General features: G+C 22.3%; 2 protein-coding genes across 3 annotated transcripts in view; one reads left to right on the top strand and one right to left on the bottom strand.

Annotated features, from left to right (window-relative positions):
* Window positions 1-379: 379 nt before the first annotated feature.
* LOC122503853 lies at window positions 380-5,504 on the bottom strand. Of its 2 annotated transcripts, none has more exons than XM_043614598.1 (9): window positions 5,294-5,504; window positions 4,907-5,147; window positions 2,871-3,154; window positions 2,288-2,434; window positions 2,064-2,178; window positions 1,522-1,631; window positions 1,396-1,448; window positions 995-1,138; window positions 380-664 (listed from the first exon to the last, which is right to left on the bottom strand). In XM_043614598.1, the coding sequence occupies exons 2-9, from the start codon at window positions 5,111-5,113 to the stop codon at window positions 477-479; spliced, it is 1,248 nt and encodes a 415-aa protein (XP_043470533.1). In that variant the 5' UTR covers window positions 5,114-5,147; window positions 5,294-5,504; the 3' UTR covers window positions 380-476. The 2 variants fall into 2 exon arrangements, with proteins under 2 accessions (XP_043470533.1, XP_043470534.1); XM_043614599.1 differs by lacking the exon at window positions 5,294-5,504 and adding an exon at window positions 5,218-5,276.
* Window positions 5,505-10,376: 4,872 nt separating this feature from the next.
* The window catches only part of LOC122503855 (protein yippee-like 1), a 39,862-nt gene continuing 32,165 nt past the window's right edge, over window positions 10,377-18,073 (top strand). The window contains exon 1 of the mRNA XM_043614602.1: window positions 10,377-10,598. The gene's annotated coding sequence lies outside the window, so the exon portion shown is untranslated. The remainder of the gene's footprint in view (window positions 10,599-18,073) is intronic.

Genomic DNA, 18,073 nt, shown 5'->3' with positions numbered 1-18,073 from the left:
TTTGCTTTTGAATTGGTGAATTTTACTAATAATGATTAATTTCTACTAATAATGAGTAATTTCCACTAATTTATTAGTAATATTTACTAAATCAAACGCAAAAAGTCAGTCACTAATTGAAATTAATAAACACTTTTACTAATTCAAATTTAGAGATTATAAAAAAATTTATTAGTCAATTTCTTTGATTTCAAAAAAATTTCCTTTTGTTTAAAAAGTTTTTTCCTTTTTTGGTTTTTTTGTTTACAATTACAAGTTTTCTGCATAGAATAAACATAGAATAAGAACGTAAGAAGCAGATCAAAAGAATAATTTCTTTTTCAAAATCAAAGAAAAATTTTCCTTTGGGTGAAAAATTGGAAAGAAACAACAAAACTTCTAAGTGAAAAATAGGAATATTTTTGATTTTAATTCGTTTTTCAAATTTATACAGCAAAGAAGGAACATAATTTAGGCACTAATTAACTTTCGTTAATTCAGACACTTGTCTCCTGTGATTCAATAGATTCTACATCAAAAATATCGTTATCACTTTTATCATCAATTTCACTAATTTCACAGTCATCAGTATTTTCAGTATCATTTAAAATTGCACTTTCTGAATCCAAATTATTTCGTTTCTCCCTTCTTAATTTTTGAATTTCTTTCCTAACTGCCATTGCACCTAGAATACAACATTCAAAAAAATAAAGAAAATTAAAAAAATAAAATAATTTAAAAAAAAAGAAAAAATAATAAATAAAGCAACACATGAAATAAATAAGTAAATGAAATATATAAAATATACAAAAATAAAATAAATAAACAAAGTAAATAAAAGAATAAAAAAAATAAATTAAATAAAACAAATAAAAAATAAATATATAGAAATGATGAAAGTAAATAATTAAAATAAATGAATATGAATTCGGTTAACAAAATAATTAACAGCTTTTGATGAAAATTGAAAAAAAGGAACAAATGAAAAATAGAAGATTAAAAAATTAATTCGTACATAACAATGATTGCATTATTTCTTCTTTCTTAGGTGTTTTCTCCTCAGTATCAACTTTATCATCTTCAATGTACGATTGAATGCCAAGTTTAGCTTCCTTCGCTTTTCTCATTCTTTTCAATTTCTTTTTTACAGACATAACACCTACAAAATAAAATAAATTCAACATTATATTGAATTATTAACAAATATTGACACTTTTTTTCAACAAATAATTTAAGCTAACAAAGACATTATTAATATTCAAATTTAATTAAAATATTTTACTTTTTATTATTTTACCCTTATTTTTATTTTACGTAGGCAAAAAATTTCATTAATTCATTCAGAATTTTATATCAATCGTAATTTAATACATTGAGTAATAATTTCGAATGAGAAAATAAATTTAAAAAACTTACAAGTGACAGTTTTCAAAAGTTCAGCTTTTTTCCTTCTTTGTACATTCGGTTGCCTTCAAGAAAATGTCAAATTAATACAAAATTCAAAAAAGGAATGAAAAAGTAAAGAATTTAAAAGAAAATTACTTTTTTAATAAGGCCTTCTGTTCCTTTATTCTATTTACAAAGTCAATTGATTCTTTTGACAGTGGAGGGAAAAAATAGGCATCAAAACCTTCGAATAGTTTCAACCACACCTGAAAAAAAGAAAAAATTACAAATCCAGAAATTTTGTTTTTTTTCAAAATTATTAATTAAAGTATAATTATTATTTTATAATTAATTACAATTCTTCCACCTTGGATAATTATTTTATAATTCTAATTACAATTTTAATTGTAATTACGTTTTAATTTTTTAAACTTTTTTTACTAATTGTACTTTTTGAGGAAAAATCTTTTCTTCGAAAATTTTCCAATTATTTCTTATCAAACTTTTTATTAAATTATTAACTCTCCGTTAGACTCATTCACTACTGAAACTGACAGTTTCTTAATTGGTATTAATTTTAAATTAAATTAAAATAATAATTACTAAACGTCTGGGAATTTTTATGCAAGTAACGAAGAGTTAACAGAAATAGACTATATTTTTAGTAAAAAAAAAAAAAGCAGAAAAATATCTCTCACCGAATTTAAACACTCAGAAAAATACCACATCCATATTAGAAATTTTTCCGTCGGATTTTTATTATTGCTTCCCAATAAAATATATTTTGGTACAAAATATATGTAAAGATAACTCCTGTAAAAGAAAATTATTTAGTAAATATTAAATTTAAATTTAAAATAATTTTTAATTTTCTCTATATTAAATATTTCGAAAAAAAATAAAAAGAAATTAAATTACTTACCAGGTGAGACAATGACAAATGAATAACATTTTCATAAATATTAAGTGTATTTGCCTATTCCAAAGGCATAAAATGAGACGACACACTGCTAAAATAGTTGCATCTAGAATTTTTAAAAATAAGAGAAGAAACACTGCTGGATCGAGTCTAAAATAATAATTAATTTTTGAAATTGTTAATTAACGCAAAATACTGAAATTCTCTTTTTAAATTTATTTCTTATTTTCTTTATAAACACTAAATTATAAACAATCAATATTACTGAATTTGAACTACTTTTTTACTTTTTATTTATTTATTTTTTGGTACAAAATAATTCTCAATTTGTTTAAAAATTTTTTTTAATTCAACAATTTAATAACTGTTTATTTTTTACCAAATTTAATATTAACTGTTAATTAAAATTTAACTAAATTAAAAAATAAAAAAAAAATTATTTAAAAATTTAGGAATTACATTAAATATTAAAATAATCTAAACTATTTATACAATTTTTCCAAAAAAATTAATTAATTTAAATAAAATAATAAATAAAATTAATTTATTAATTAAATTTACAATTTTACATAATAGAAATATTTACCTTTCTGAATAAGGATGAAAGACAAAAAAAGCGAATAATAATGTACTGCATCCTTTCATCCATGATCCAAAAATAAAAATATTTACTCCAGTTTGATGAATATAAAAACTTTTATACAAGAAAGCAATAAATTTGTTAATATTCGGAAGAGTTGAATATTTCAACGATTGAAAAAAGATGAAGAATAAATAATTTACAGTTATAATACAAAATATACAGTCCCATATTGTATTAATAATTCGGTTTCTTTGTATCAAAGGAAAACACTTGTGGCGCAGTAATTTCTGTAAAAAAAATCATAAATACAGAATTAAAGATATAGTTTCTATTATTCAATTTTTACAGTTAACAATTACAATTACACTTATAATTAACAATTCTGTTACAATTACAATTATACTTATAATTAACAATTATATAATTATAATTAATTAGGAAAAAAATTTATAATTTATACTTGCATAATTATAATTTATTTCTATATTTATTAAATTACACCCTGCAAAAAGTTTTTGTTAATTTAAAAAAATCAGTTTTTAAGATTCGTTTATTTATTTCATTTAAAATAAATGTTTCTTTCAAAACAAAAAGAGGTTTTTTGGCTCAAAGAAAATTTCTTTAATTTAAACAATTTTTCCTTGATTTAAACAAATTTTTCGAATAAAAAAAATTTGTCCTTTCAATCAAAAACAATTATCACTGATACAGATAGTGAAAGAAATAATTTTTTAATTCAAAAATTTCTTTAAAACAAATAGTTTTTGAATCAACTAAATTGTTTTTCAATAAACGAAATTTTTCTTAAATCAAAGAGAAATTAATTTTCAGAATTTCTAAATAAAATTTTTCAAATTCCATTAATTTCTGTTTAATAAATATTTTAATCCTTATTAAAAATTTATTTATTCACCAGAAATTTAATGTTAAAAATACTTTCAATGTGAAACCTTTTGAAATTTAATTATTTCTAAAAATTACAACTGCAATTTTTCTAAAAGTCAATTATTGTTTAGAATTTTCGAATAATTTTTAAAGGAATATAATACATTAATAATTTTTTAAAATAAACATTAAAATATTCGGTTACGGCGATTTGATTTTGAAATTTAATTGAAATTAAAACTGCAATTCAATATTTTCTAAAATTATAAATGAAATTCTTTTTCAAATCAATTCTTATCAAAAAGTTCTAGAATTTAATTATTTAAATACAAAAATAAGTGAGAAAATAATTGATTATTTCTAATTATCAAATTAATTGAAATTTTGTGAAATTTTGTGAAATTTTGTGAAATTTTGCTAAAAATAATATAATTTATTTAAAAATTTCATTAGATTTAGAGAAAAATAGAAAACTTAAAGAATTTTAATTTAATAATTGGTAAATAAATAATAAAAAAATTTGTATGAGAATTCAATAATTTAAATACAAAAATAAGTGAGAAAACAATTGTATATTTTTAAAAATTGCAACTGTAACTCTATTTATGGATTTTTTTTAATTTGATAAAAAAATACATAAACTATTTAAGATTTTCGATAATTTGATATTTTTTTAACCCTTTGAAAAAAATTTCCTTACTTATTTTCCCTGTTCTGCGTGAAAATCCTGTTATTGTAAAAATTCTGGGAAAAAAAAATTTTGGGATTAATGTTTTAATTTCACTAAAACACTAATCATTCTATTTAAAAATTAATTATCAAACTTTTGACATGACAATTTGAGCCTTAAATCAATTTCGAATCAAAAAGCCCTAATTTAACGTAAGGACAGAATATCTCGATTATTATTATTATATAATTGAATATTTATTAAATTATTATAACGTATTGTTCTATAAATTCAAAATTGTAACTATTCCACAACTATGAAAAATGAATTCATTACATAAAAATTAAAAGAAAATTAAAATAATTAAAAATGTTAATTAAATAATTAAAATACAATTATGCAATTATAATTTTTAATCATAAATTCAAAAATTGTAATTACTCCAAATTAGCAAAAACAACTTTTAGAAAATGTTTATACTTACATTGAACCATTTCTTATAGATTAAGAACAACAATGACCAAAACAATAGCAAATATCCAACAAATGCATCGCTCTCATTGCGTATAAATTTCTTTTTCATTAAATCGTCAATTACTTCATTGTTTTTAAAATCAGCTCCTACTTTTCTATGATCTAAAAATGTACTAATTTGTAAAGTCCAACTATTAATAGCCTCCTCAAATAACATTTCGCATTAATTGCTCAATGTCCGTTTCCATTTGCTAAAAGAAAAAAAAAAGATTAAACTTTCAGTAAAACTGTAAACAAAATATTGATAGTAAAACAAATTACAATTTCTAAAATTATTTTCTCATAAACATGAGAAAAAAAGAGGTTAGGTTAGTTAAATTTAACTTTCATTACTTACCTATCAAAGTTTTCTTACTTTCATTGTCACTTTCTGATTGATTAACACTTCAGCAGAATCAGCACAACTTTCATAATATTTACACATATTTCTAACACACAAACTTTTATAAATAAACTTATAATTTCTCGGGGGGAATTAAAATACGTCCACACTTAGACACGACTGGTTATCAGTTCACAGGGTTTCACACGTGAATTACTCGGTCGATAGGGAAGAAAATTTATTTTTCAAAAAGTTTATACAAGAAAAATCATAATTTTTTATTTTTGAAATTAAACCCAAATTTTTTCGTACAGTTTTTCTCGAGGGTAAATTTTGTAAGTAATTGTAAAAATTACAAATTTTGTTTTGCAAAAAAGAGAAAAATTTGTTTATAAATTTTTAAACAATAATTATTTTTTTTTTAGTTAACAAAGTGCAAGGATGAAAAATAGAGTATAGTTTTCCTGGAGGACAATAAAAAGTGATGAAATTAGTCATCATTTAATTATTATTGTTCCCTTTGTTTCATTTTGACTGGATTCTTTCGAGTGTTTCAACGCGAATAATACAACGCAAATGTGAGTCGTCGACCTCAAATGCGAAAGCCTTTTAAATCCTTTTTAGCTATCTCGACATTCGAAACCGTTTTCCAAGTTCCCAGACGCCCGCAACTCTCTTTATCAACTATACTTATATTCGGAGAAAAAAAATTTCTATAGATAATAAAAAAAAGAGTCGAAAAATTAGAATATAATACATCAGAAATTTATTGACTTTTTCCTAATATTCCGAGGAATATTTTCAATAATTTACTTGTGAAATTAATAATTTTAATTTTAACGAACTTTTAATTTAGTGAATATTTATTTAGCTGATTTTATTAAATGATATATTTAACATTTTTTATTATTTTTTTTAAATTAAACTTCTTTTTTCTAAAATTGAAAAATTTAGTACCTATATTTTTGGTCGAAACAAAACAAAAATTCGTAAGTTTTGTTGCATTTTGTTGCAAAGTTGAATTTTCAATTTTCATTATGATTATTCGAAAAAAAGCAAACAGAAATCAGTATTTTGATACCAAATATTTTTATCAGAAACAAAAATCTAAATTGAGCTTTGATTCTAAATTTGGAATCAAAATTAACACGGAATTAACTATTTTGATTCATTGTCTTAATCAGAACAAAGTTGACTAATGATTCTAATTTTGGAATCAAAACTTTAAGGAAATTAAAAATTTTTATTTCCTATACTTTTTTCGAAAAAAAACAAAATCGATTTTTGATTCCAATTTTGGAATCAAAACATAAACAAAATTCATTACTTTGATTCAATTATTTGAATCAAATCAAAACAAAACAAAAGTTATTTTTAATTTTCGAATCAAAACAAACAAAATTCACATACAAATGTCTGAATTAAAACAAAACAAAATTCTAATTTTTGAATTAAAATAAACAGAATACACTTTTATTGCAAATATCTGAATCAAAACAAAACAACATTGACTTTTGATTCTAATTTTAGAATCAAAACATCAACGGAATTTACTATTTTTATCCAAAACAAAACAAAATTTATTTTTGATTCTGATGTTTGAATCGAAATAATACAGAATTATTTTGATTTAAATTTCTCAATTAAAACAAACCAAAATCGACTTTTGATTCTGCTTTTAGAATCAAAGATATATCTGCTATAAACAAAACAAAATTTATTTTTGAATCATAAGCAAACAGAATTCAATTTTGATTCAAATTTTTGAAACAAAACTAGCAATATTCTTTATTTTGGTTCATATGGTCTGAATCAAAACAAATGTTCTTGAATTTTGTTTTTATTCTGTCTGCAAAAGTAAATTGAATTTTGATTCTAATTTAGGAATCGAGACGTAACCAGAATTTTCACTGCTGATTCCAAAATTAGATTCAAAGCCAAAACACTTTTGATTCAGATATTCTTATTCAAAACAAAACAAATTTGACTTTCGATTCTGATTTCAAAATCAAAGCAAACAGAATTCATTATTTTTATTTCGTTACTTCTTTATGAATCAAAACAAAACTGTTTTGGAAGTTTTTTCGACTCTTGTCGACTTCTAATTCTTCTTTTGGAATAAAACATTAACAGAATTCAGTTAAAATTCAAAAATCAAAATTAAAACCAAATTTTTGAAACGAAAACAGAGTTTTTATTCTTCTAATTTTAAGGACTTACTCGACAAAACAAATTGTAATTTTGTTTCTTTTCACAGATTTTCCAAAATTCCTAACAGATTGTCAGTTAAAAAAAATATCTGATGTTTCAGTAGATTTTTTTAACTGATTCCATTAGTGAAGTTTAACTAATTTTTCAGTAACTTTTTTTTTTACTAAAAATTAGTCATTTTCTCATTGAAAATCAGTTATTTTTAACTGATTCATAAGCAAAAAGCTAGTCACTGATTCAGGGCTGACAAAAATCATGATTTAAAAACAAAGTCAAAACAATCCAATTGTTATTTAAATCGTATTTTTTTTATTTAAATCATTTTTTTGTACTATTTTTTAAATATTTATTTTTAAGTAGTTCGTTTTTTAATATTAAAAATTATAAAATTAATAATAATAGGGTGGCTGCAAAATTTCATTTTCAGAATCCCTGACTTTTTCTGACTAATTTTTCATTTTCCCTGATTAACAAACTTTTAAATTATTTTATATTCTGCATGGCTAATTAAAAATTTTATAATGCTTTTTAAGTAACAATTTTATTTAAATAAAGAAAAACATAAGATAATTAAAAATTAATTGTTAAAAAAAAAATTTTTAACTGATTCAAATTTAGAGAGACCACATTGAAATATTACAAAAATATAACTATAGTAAAACTAATTTTGCTGGTCCAAGTTTTTTAAAAGCTTATTGTAATTTTTTGCTATTAATGTTTAGAGGAATAAAAAATTTATTGTAAATAAAATATTTAAAGATGACTCTAAAGAATATTATTATAAAACAAGAAGAATTCAATCACTCCGAGTTCACAATTTTAATAATTTATTAAAATATTTGAAAATAATTAAATTTTGGAAAAGAATTTTATTATTGAATTTCTGCGAAGAAGAATTTTATTAAAATTATTTTGAAAGAAATTGAATTGTTACAAAGAATTTCATTAAAATTTTTGAAAATAATTGAATTCTATAGGTAAAGAAATTTAATTAAAAATGTTTTAGTTTTTAACTAAAATTCTTCTGTAATACCATTATTTTTAATAATTAATTAAATATTATATATTTTAAAATTCAACTAATTTCAGAAAAATTTGAATTATTAAAATTTTTCAAAAATCTCAGTTCTTTAAAATTTCTAATAAAATCCATTAAAAATTGAAATTTTCTAATATTTCAAATTAAATCCTTTTGAAGTTCTCTTTTAAAAATTCAATCAATTTTGAAATATTGAAGTAAAATTGAGGGTCCCTATCAAAGAACCGGTTATAAGTTTTTTAAGCTCGAAATCATTGCCCTGTAAATAAAAAATTAAACTGTTTTTAATCACAATTTTTTGAGAAACATTTAGGTAATCTTTAAACCAATACAAAATGTTTTTAAGAAATTAAAGTTTTAAATCCTTTTTTTATTTAGAGGTCGAGAATTTTGAGTCTCAAAAACTTATAACCGGTTCTTTGATAGGGACCCTCAATTATTCATTAAATAATTTCTAAGTAATAATTTTATGATATAGTTCTTCAAGAATTAAGTTATTTAAAAAGATAAATTATTGTCAGAAATAAAAGAAATTGAAGGTGTTGTATTAGAATTCGTGGTAATTTCATAGTTTGTTGAAACAAACAAAGAAAACACCAAAATTCAGAATTTTTATTTATTCTAAAAATTAATTTTTTTCCAGTACTTTTAATAAAAATCCCTGACTTTTCCCTAAATTCCCTGACCTGTATGGCAACTCTGTAATAGTATAAGTTAGCGAGTTATCAATCTGTAAATCAGAACAAAACTTGAAAAATTTTGGAATCAAAACAAAAAGAATGAGTATATTTTGGTTCCTAAAATTCTTTTCGAAACAAAAGCATTGTTGAATTTGGTTTTGCCTCCATTTGAAAAGATGATTTTAAATTCTACAATTTTTTTTATCAAAGCAAACAGAATTTACAAAAACTGCAAGAAGAAGCATCTTAAAATACATTTGTAGTAACTTTTAACACTTGATAATTTTAAAGTAATTTGTCATAATTAATTTTAAAAATATTTAAACTTTTGCACATCACTGCGACCTTCTTTATTGTATTTTAGACTTTCGTACAAAATTTCGGCTCAATTTATTAAATATTGGTTGTCGAAAAAATTTACCATTGAGAACCTAACAATCACATGCTGTTAAAACGTTTAAAACAACTTAATTTTTCATCTTCTGTTTTAGAAGTTAATGCATTTTAAGATACTTATTGTGCCTTTTTGGAAACAACTTAAAAGTTACTACCAAGTATCTTAAAATGAGATTCCTCTTTTTTCAGTAAAACGGATATTCATTTTCGAACCAAGTTTTTAAACGTTTTCCCCTAATTTCAACTAAAGTAAAATCTGTCCATAATCTAAAATAGTAAGAGCGCTAGTTTCAATTTGGAATGAATCGCAACTAAATCTACAAACAATCATCTGAATTCATCACAACGGACTATCAATTCAATGAACAAAATTTAGAACTTCCAAATCACCCTCATCATCCATAGAGAATTTATCCTCAACAAAACAATTTACATTAAGGCAAATGACCTATCAATGTATAGATGTTGCAAACTTATTTTATGACTCATTATCGTTCAAAGGACCCTATATACCACAATTGCAACTATAGAGCTATACACAAACATCGATATACAACATTAAGTTTTAAAACTATTATCGGCCGTATAATCAAGGGGGTCAATTTCCGGGAGGGGGGCAATGGCCCCCTTTAGCTCCCTTGGGCAATATCTATATCTATATCTATATATATACATATATATATTGTTGCCAAGGCAGTGGCGCCTCCAAGAGGTGGTGTCCGCAAAGTGTCACAGCGCAATGCTCATGCGCAAAGGCATTGTATGTCCCGCCTGCTGAGTGCGGACGTACCGAAATAAATCGAACAACGCTGTGAGCGATCAGCAGTACGGTGCTTGCTGAATGCGACAGCTTCGTGTTTAGGCATGATTAAAACGAGTTGTTGCTTTTCGTGGCATTGCGCGAAAAGGAAACCGTGATACGTGCTGAAAGACTGGACAACAGCTCAACACAACTTGACGTTGCTCGCTGCCGAAGTTACGGATGCATATGGAGGTGCGTAATACCCCATTTCAATGTTTTTTTTTTTTTCTTTACCACTTTTTTTGTTTTCGCTAACACACGCGTCTTTGTTACTTGACAACAAGGCGACTGAGAGTGAGAAAGAGCCATTTTGCCCTACTACAAAAACAAAATCCCACCGTCTTTTTAAACAACAGTTTTATCAATGTTGCATTTTAATTGCAAAGAAATTACAGAAGGGAAATAATCCCCAACACATGAAAATTCAAAATCATCCATTGAAATACTCTGACAGTTCACTGTTTTGACGAAACAATGCCAAATCTTCTCAGCGGGAGACAATGACTAACTACGCAATTCCTATTTTTTAGAATTTTTCTCCAAAGTGATTACACAATAAAAGTGCATCGAAATATGGAAAATATTCAAACACTACCAAGTGGGGGGGAGTTTTGTATACAATAACAGCTGATATACACTTGTCATTAAAGTCTCATTTTTTTTGGAATATTGTTTTGATACCCATTTTTTTAGTAAATGGAACACACTTGTTATGTATTTACTGGAAAATTTCCAGTGCCTTTTATATACAACATTCAATTGAAGTTAATGTCAATTCGACTTTTGTGTTGTACTTCAATGAGGTCGGGCATTCTGTACAGTGTCTGATCTCGTTACTCCACATTGAAACGGCAATGTCAAAAGAGACGTGCCCTCGTTTATTTATTTTTACTTGCCCTAGGACTTATTTCATCGTTCATCTCTTTCTCTCTTTGTCTCTCTCTCTCTCGAAACTACTACAAAAATCGTATTCATCACAAAGGGAATCAATTTTTTTTTTTCAAAAATTATTTCCAATATGGGAAAATCGAGTTTTGTGTTGGCGGATGTTTACGTTTAAGCGCCGCGACACGCATTTCGACGGTAAGACGCGCATTTCTGTTTTGTATACATTCACAGCTGACTTCCAACAACCAAGAGAGAAGTCTATCTTTCCATTCACGGAATTCTCACTCAGCGCGAACTAAATTCATGAACATAATAACAGGGATCAGAGTCGTTTTTTCATGTACAGGGTTGTCGAGAAAATTTTATTTTGTTTTTCCCAGAACTTTTCCCTAATTTCCAGGCAATATTTTGACAATTTTCCCTATGGCCCTAAAGAATATTCTGATTCACTCTCAAATTCACTCTAAAAATTTTTAGATACTCAAACAAATGTTCTATTACATTTATTTACAAAGTTCTTTAAATAAGGGTCCCAATCAAAGAACCGGCTATAATTTTTTTAAGCTCAAAATCATTGCCCTGTAAGACAAAAATTAAACTGTTTTTAATCACAATTTTTTGAGAAACAATTTGGTAAACTTTATAGAAATTTATACGAAATGTTTTCAAGAAATTGAAATTTTAAAACCTTTTTTTATTTAGAAGTCGAGAATTTTGAGTCTCGAAAACTTAAAACCGGTTCTTTGATTGGGAACCCTTAATTGTAAAATTATTCAAAAACATTAATAAATTCTTTTTCAAATAAATATTAAATTATTATTATTTTTCCATAAGATTTAAGATTTTCAAAAAATTCAAATTCGAACCTTTTTCAAATTCAACAACTAATAAGAATATTTATTATAAAACAAGAAGATGTCAATCACTCCCGAGTCTTCGACTCGGAGTGATCGACTTCTTCATGTTTGATAATAATTAAAAATGACCGAATAATAAAATCATTATCTTATATTATAAGATATAAAATAATTTCAAAAACAAATTCAATTAAACTTTTTCAAAAAATTAAATTAGTTAATTCTGCAGAATTGTTAGTTAAAAAGTTCTAAGATTTTAATTTGTAACTATTTTAGAATTCCATTAATTTTGAAATATTTTAGTAAAATTATTCAATAAATTTTCAAAAAATAATGCAGCTTTTTCAAATCCTTTAAGAAAATTTTTTTTAAGAATTAAATTTTTTTTATAAGTATAATAAAATTTTGCGAAAAAATTTATTTATTTAAAAAGATTTTTTATAGAATTGTTCGCAAGAATTCAATTATTTTTATAAATAATAAAATTCCTCTCAGGGATTCAATTATTTTTAAAAATTTTAATAAAATTCGTTGCAAAAATTCAATTATTTTCAATAAAAAATTAAAATGAATTCCTTGAAAAAAAATTCAATTAAAAAAAACCTTATTAAAATTCTTTTAAAAATTCAATTATTTTCAAATATTTTAAGAAAAATTTTTTCAAGAATTAAATTCTTTTCATAAATATCATAAACTTTTTCAAAAAAAAATCAATTATTTAAAGATATTTTAATAAAATTCGTTGCAAGAATTCAATTATTTGAGTAAGTTCAAATATTTTAAGAAAAATTTTTCAAGAATTCAATTCTGTTTATAAGTAATGAAATTTTTCGGAAAAATTCAATTATTTTCATTACTAATAAAATTTTGAGAAAAATTAAATTGTTTAAAATAGAATTTTCATAAAATTTTTCGAAAAAATCAATTATTTAAAAAGATTTTTATAAAATTCTTCGCAAGAATTCAATTATTTTCATAAATAATTGAAATGTATGAAAAAAAATTCAATTATTCTTGAAAATTTTATTAAAATTCTTCGAAAGATTCAATTATTTCCAAATATTTTAAAAAAAAATTTTTTCAAGAATTCAATTCTGTTTATAAATAATGAAATATTTCCGAAAAATTCAATTATTTTCATGGTCAAAAACAATTTTGAGAAAAATTAAATTATTTAAAATCCAATTTTCATAAAATTTTTCAAAAAAAATGAATTATTTAAAATGATTTTTATAAAATTCTTCGCAAGAATTCAATTATTTTTATAAAAATAATAAAATTTCTCTCAGAAATTTAATTATTTTTAAAAATTTTAATGAAATTCGTTGCAGAATTCAATTATTTTTTTAAATAATTATTAAAATGAATTCCTCGAAAAAAATGCAATTATTCTTGAAAACTTTATTAAAATTCTTCGAAAGAATTGACTAATTTCAAAAAAAATTTTAATGTTATTTGTTTATTAGAATTTAATAATTATTTTCAATACATTTGTAATTAAATTTTTTAAAAGAATTTAATTATTTTCAAAAATTATAGTGATAATTTTTAGAAATAATAAAATTTCAAAACGTTTTTAAATTGAAGTCTTTGAAAATTTTTTGATATTCTTGAATTGTAATAATATTAAAATTTTTATTTTGTTTAAATTATTAATTTTATATTTTTCTAAAAAGTTTTTAAATTTTGAAAAAAATTCATTTAAAAATTAAACAAAAAAGATTAAATTTTGGAAGAACAAGAACTTTTATTACATTAGCAAAAGTTTTAGTTGTTTCAGTCAGGACTTTTGTTATTCTAGAGAAACTTATCGCTGTTCCAGGTGAATCTTTGTTTACGTGAATATTCTAAAATATGATTTAAATTTAATTTGAGAATAAATTTTTTTTATTGTAATCGAAAAAATAGGTTTTTTTATATTCATATTTAGAGTGTTATTTTTAGAAAATTTGTTTTCTAAATTATACACTCGCACTTATAGATAATAAAATAATGATAAATTCATTATATTGATGACAAAAAAGAGGCCCTGGCTCTTTTCTATCAATAATGAAAAAATATAAATAGAAGAAATTTTCTTTATCAATATTTTTCTATTGATTCAAAAAATATATGCCTTTGCAGACTTTATATAGCTAATACTTTGACAAATTTATTCTTTATTATGCCATATGTTTCTGAGTCAATAATTTTTATTCTTTTTCGGAGAAATTTTAAACATGTAATTTTCTTATTTCTCTGTTTGAGGGAAAATACATGAATGAATATAATTTTCATTTGCGGGAAAAAATATTATAGAAAAAAATTCAAACATTTAAAAACAAGTATACAAGTTGAATTTAAAAGCATTTTGATGTACATTAATCATGTTTTTTTTATGCTATCTCAATAGAAAAATAAAGAATCGGTGAGTTTCGAATCATTAAATATTGATTTTCAGTGAATCATTTTTATGAATGATATTTGAATTTATCTTTGAGAAGATATGATTCATTAAGTAGGTGAAAAACAATGTTTTCGGTTGGAAAATGATACAAAATAAAAATAATAAAGTTTTTGTTAATTTAAAGAAATCATCGCTTTATTTCATTCAAAAAATAATTTTTTCTTTCAAACAAAAAGAGAGTTTTTTAATTAAACAATTTTTCTTTGATTTAGTCAAATTTTCTTTGAATTCAACAATTTATTTTTAATCGAAGAAACATCAATAATGATTTCTTTAAATCAACAAAAAATTTTTTCTATGTGTGGAAGTATAAAATAAGGATAATTATAATTGTTTGATCTTAGAAAATATTTTTATAAATTAATTTATTTTTTTATTTTCTAGACTCAAAAAGAAAAAATACTCACGACTTTCGTTATTGTTTGATCCGAGTTATATTTTACAATATTAGAAAAAAATATTGATTTAATGTTTTAAATGACATTTTGTTTTTAAAACATGTTGATGTTTATAAAATAACAAATAAGAACAAAAATAGAAAAATAATTCGCTTGGTGAGGAAAAATTGATTGAATTTTAAATACAAAAGGAGTGTTGTAAATAAAAAATTTTGACATAAACTTTTAAAAAATTGCAGGATAGAAAGGTTAAAAGAAAATCTGCTGAACAAGTTAACAGAAAAAATTGAAAATATGTTCAAAGAAAAGTCATAATTTTAATAGAAGAGATGTAATTAAAAGAAGTGAATATTTTTTAAATAATGTACATAAGTACACTGTAGAGAAAAATTTTATTTAAATCAAATATTTATTTTTCTATTTAAATAAAATGATATTTTCCTAATGTAATTAAAGTTCTTGTTCTTCCAAAATTTAATCTTTTTTTTTTAATTTGTAAATGAATTTTTTCAAACTTTTAAAACTTTTTAGAAAAATATAAAATTAATAATTTTAACAAAATAAACATTTTAATATTATTACAATTCAAGAATATCAAAAATTTTCAAAGACTTCAATTTAAAAAACTTTTGAAATTTAATTATTTCTAAAAATTATCACTATAATTATTGAAAATAATTAAATTCTTTTAAAAAATTTAATTAAAAATGTATTGAAAATAATTATTAAATTCTAATAAACAAATAACAGTAAAATTTTTTTTTGAAATTATTCAATTCTTTCGAAGAATTTTAATAAAGTTTTCAAGAATAATTGCATTTTTTCGAGGATTTCATTTTAATTATTTATAAAAATAATTGAATTCTGCAACGAATTTTATTAAAATTTTTAAAATTAATTATTGAATTTCTGAGAGAAATTTTATTATTTTTATAAAAATAATTGAATTCTTGCGAAGAATTTTATAAAAATCATTTTAAATAATTCATTTTTTTCGAAAAATTTTATAAAAATTGTATTTCAAATAATTGAATTTTTCTCAAAATTGTTTTTGACCATGAAAATAATTGAATTTTTCGGAAATATTTCATTATTTATAAACAGAATTGAATTCTTGAAAACAATTTTTCTTAAAATATTTTGAAATAATTGAATCTTTCGAAGAATTTTAATAAAATTTTCAAGAATAATTGAATTTTTTCATACATTTTAATTATTTATGAAAATAATTGGATTCTTGCGAAGAATTTTATAAAAATCTTTTTAAATAATTGATTTTTTCGAAAAATTTTATGAAAATTCTATTTTAAACAATTTAATTTTTCTCAAAATTTTATTAGTAATGAAAATAATTGAATTTTTCCGAAAAATTTCAATACCTACTTATAAACAGAATTGAATTCTTGAAAAATTTTTCTTAAAATATTTGAACTTACTCAAATAATTGAATTCTTGCAACGAATTTTATTAAAATATCTTTAAATAATTGATTTTTTTTGAAAAAGTTTATGACATTTATGAAAAGAATTTAATTCTTGAAAAAATTTTTCTTAAAATATTTGAAAATAATTGAATTTTTAAAAGAATTTAAAAAAAGTTTTTTTTTAATTGAATTTTTTTTCAAGGAATTCATTTTAATTTTTTATTGAAGATAATTGAATTTTTGCAACGAATTTTATTAAAATTTTTAAAAATAATTGAATTCCTGAGAGGAATTTTATTATTTATAAAAATAATTGAATTCTTACGAACAATTTGATAAAAATCTTTTTAAATAATTAAATTTTTTTGCAAAATTTTATTATATTTATGAAAAGAATTTAATTCTTAAAAAAATTTTTTTTAAAGTATTTGAAAATAATTGAATCTTTAAAAGAATTGTATTGAAATTTTTGAAAATAATTTTTTTTATTTTAACTATTAGCAGATTTAAAGTATAGTTAATATTTTAAAAAAAAGGGAAAAAGTAGCTTTTAGTGTCAAAAATCTGAAAAAAAATCCAAATAGTATCAAATCGCAATAAAAAATAGTAAATAATAGGTTTTAGTAGATGAATGCGAAGCCAGCATTCAAATTCTATAAGAAAGAGAAATTAGATAAGAAACAAAAATTAGATAAAAAAAAAGAAAAATTAGATAAAAAAGAAAAATTATATAAGAAATAAAAATTATATAAGAAATAAAAATGCACAGGAAAAAATAATTATATAAGAAACAAATAATTTCAACAATAACGAAAATAGAGACAAGTTAAAAAAATACAATAACAAAAAAGAGACAATAAAAGAAGAGACAATAAAAAAAGAGACATATTAACAAAAAAAGGGACAACAACTGAAAAAGAGTAAATACCAAAAAAAGAGACATTAACAAAAAAAAAAGTCAATAACGAAAAAAGAGAAAATAATTAAATAACTAAAAAAAGATAAAATAACTAAAAAACGAGACAATAACAAAAAAGGATGAATTTTTTTCCAAGAAAAACGGCTGGTATTTTAATCGAAGAGGCAAATTCCTCCTGACCTACCCCAATTTGGAGATACATACATGTTTACGAGCATATCGGCCGCGATTCTTGACGCAGACGCGCATCACTCGATAGCAACCTAGCAACATGAAAGTGACAGTTAGATGGCTTTTAATATCAGATTCTCTAATTCGAAATTATTATTACAATTGTCTTGCGTGTTCAACATGATAAAAATTGTATGTCTTCAAAACGGTATTGTGAAGGGTTGGGAGGGGAGGGGATGGAAATTGATAGACACTTATCGTATTATTGTCATTAATGTATATCGTTTCTTGTCTCTCTCTCTCTCTCTATATATATATATGTATATATTGAAAATGTAATGAGATTTAGGTCACGTTATTGCCGGTCTAATCGATTTATTGTATTTATGAATAGAGCCTAAGTGGATTGTGGTCGTATCCATGTGGTCTGGTCAAAAGAAACCAGCTCTCTTATGCTTTTAACACTTTTAACAATAGCACACTTCTATAAACAGTTGGAAAATGAGAATGTAAAAATGCACATTTATAGACTCTAGTCTTGTGATTATAAAACTACTTCGTTTCT

Source organism: Leptopilina heterotoma, unplaced genomic scaffold, assembly GCF_015476425.1.
Source record: "Leptopilina heterotoma isolate Lh14 unplaced genomic scaffold, ASM1547642v1 Lhet_270, whole genome shotgun sequence".
In the NCBI taxonomy this organism is placed as follows: domain Eukaryota; kingdom Metazoa; phylum Arthropoda; class Insecta; order Hymenoptera; family Figitidae; genus Leptopilina; species Leptopilina heterotoma.
Note: the sequence above shows the minus strand (reverse complement) of the source record. Positions and strands in the feature narration are given on the sequence as shown.